This window comes from Mizuhopecten yessoensis, unplaced genomic scaffold (genome assembly GCF_002113885.1).
Source record: "Mizuhopecten yessoensis strain PY_sf001 unplaced genomic scaffold, ASM211388v2 hete_36055796, whole genome shotgun sequence".
In the NCBI taxonomy this organism is placed as follows: Eukaryota; Metazoa; Mollusca; class Bivalvia; order Pectinida; family Pectinidae; genus Mizuhopecten; species Mizuhopecten yessoensis.
In genome coordinates, this window is record NW_018483111.1 from 1 (window position 1) to 2,142 (window position 2,142).

Consider the following 2,142-nt stretch of genomic DNA (forward strand, 5'->3'; position numbering starts at 1 on the left):
TTTTTGTATATCCTTTCTACACACTTATTCCCAAGATATTTTTTTCAGTTAAGACTTCTTGCATTTGGTAACAATTTCTATACACTTACCAGTCAAACTATACTATAAATAAGGTTGAAGTCACAGACCACATATAATAAACGAAAAGGCATCTAAATAATATCTTCATTGTATAATAAGGGCAAAAATCTGTGACCATATGTAAATTTGATATTCTTCAAATTTCTAGTTAGTAATATTATTTTGTTAATATTGATTGTTTGAACACCCCAATTACAACTGGAAAGGTATAATCTTGCTTTAATCTGTGTCATTAAGGACAGTTACAGTCATACTTCAAAGTCTGTGTCATCTGGTTAAGACAGATATACTGTATATCGGGAAAAATTTTCGCCCAGTCAAATATTTGCCCATCCGTGGTAAAATTGATTTTCGCCCCATCGCCCAATATCAAATTGGCCCTTCACCTCTAATTGCTATATATAGAATATTGTTTACAATTGTTCATTGTGATGAGAAATTCTCCCTCATTATCGAGGGTGAAAAAGGCCAAAATTAAACTGCAGTGAATTTCCTGGTATACAGGAATATAGCACTTTTTCATTTAGTTTAGAATATATATCAATAACAATATCAGAATTCACTACACAAAACCTAGAGATACTACATACTTTCAGCACTCTGGTAAGACCTAGAGATACTACATACTTTCAGCACTCTGGTATCAAAATCCACTCACAACCAGAACAGCGACCATGAAAGACAGAATATGGTTCGACCACCCCGGTGACGAGATCTTTTATTTGTATTCCACAGCAGTGTAAAAGGATATGTTTGGTACAGCTGAGGAAGGAGGGGATAACTCCGTAAACGGTGTTCGTGTTGTGAACCAGCAGGGCGTTCAGAACTTTATACACAGCATGGAATGCTGGGACAAAACTGGTGCTGCCATCTAGAGGAGTGAACTGACAACAGTGGAGGGCCAGGGAGGCTGTGTGAGAGGACATCAGTTTCTACAATATAGAACAATATAGTATATTAAAGCAGAGAAGTGTGAATGGTTGTCAGTTGGGTGGTAATTGATTCAGATTAATTCACATCACCATGATCTATTTATGTACTGTAACCATATTGATAAGTACATAACTTTAAAAAAATCCATAAATCGTTCACATACTGTTACATTTGCACTCAAATATTTTAAATTTCAAATCAATTTTCTATAGCCCAGACACTTGTTATGTGGTCAATAAATTTAAAGGTACACTGTAATGTTATTGCATGAAATACACAATGACAATGGGGCCTGAATATATAACTCACTGGTCTTCAAAGTACCCTTCAGCAATAACTGTTTTTATCTCATCTTTAATAATTTTTAAAAGTAGATATATACAGTTTCCATTTCACCATATACTTAATCTATTAGTATTTACTCAGTTCATATTTTTAAACTCAATTTACCATATTTTAAGTTTATATACTACCATAAGCTCTGCTCACATAACTTATAAATATATATTACACCTATGATTAAAGCTCTGCTTCAATAAATATGTAAGGGTGAGGGTTTGGGGGGTGGAGCTAGGGGGTCAATACTCACAGACCCGAACTCCAGCATTTTGACTTGTGTGGTCAGTAGAGGGACAGCCACAGAACTGACCAACCCCTCGTCGCCTGAGCCGTGTATGTGCTGCATCAGTGACACACAGTTCAACATCAGCTACAATCAAAGACACAAAATAATTAAAAGACCTGATGAATTGATATTGTGTATCTATGGAGTCCAATATCATACTGATAAAATACAGATCCGGATGTGCTATAGAGTTTCGTATATATCACAGAGCTCCTCCAGAACTCATTTTTGGCTGGAATCCGTTGGCAGTTCCAACAACCAAATTGGTGAATCAAAAGATGAATGAGTTCTCATATTTTGGCCTCCTAACATGACATTAATGTTCCATTTTTGATGCTTCAAAATTTCGGGGAGCAAATTGAATATTAATCTGGGATAATCATCCTACAGAAACCTTAACATGCAGGAGGGAAAAAGTAGTTATCATATAGAAGTAACAGCGTACATGTCAACAAAGATAGCATTTGTTAACTTTAATCTATGGATGTACACATCAACTTTTG

General features: G+C 35.3%; 1 protein-coding gene across 1 annotated transcript; it reads right to left on the minus strand.

The window, feature by feature from the left end:
- Positions 1-687: 687 nt before the first annotated feature.
- On the minus strand, positions 688-1,717 carry LOC110444187. The gene is made up of 2 exons (XM_021488593.1): positions 1,604-1,717; positions 688-1,013 (listed from the first exon to the last, which is right to left on the minus strand). Exons 1-2 carry the CDS (start codon positions 1,697-1,699, stop codon positions 711-713), a joined length of 399 nt encoding a protein of 132 aa, XP_021344268.1. The 5' UTR covers positions 1,700-1,717; the 3' UTR covers positions 688-710.
- Between the last annotated feature and the right edge of the window lie 425 nt (positions 1,718-2,142).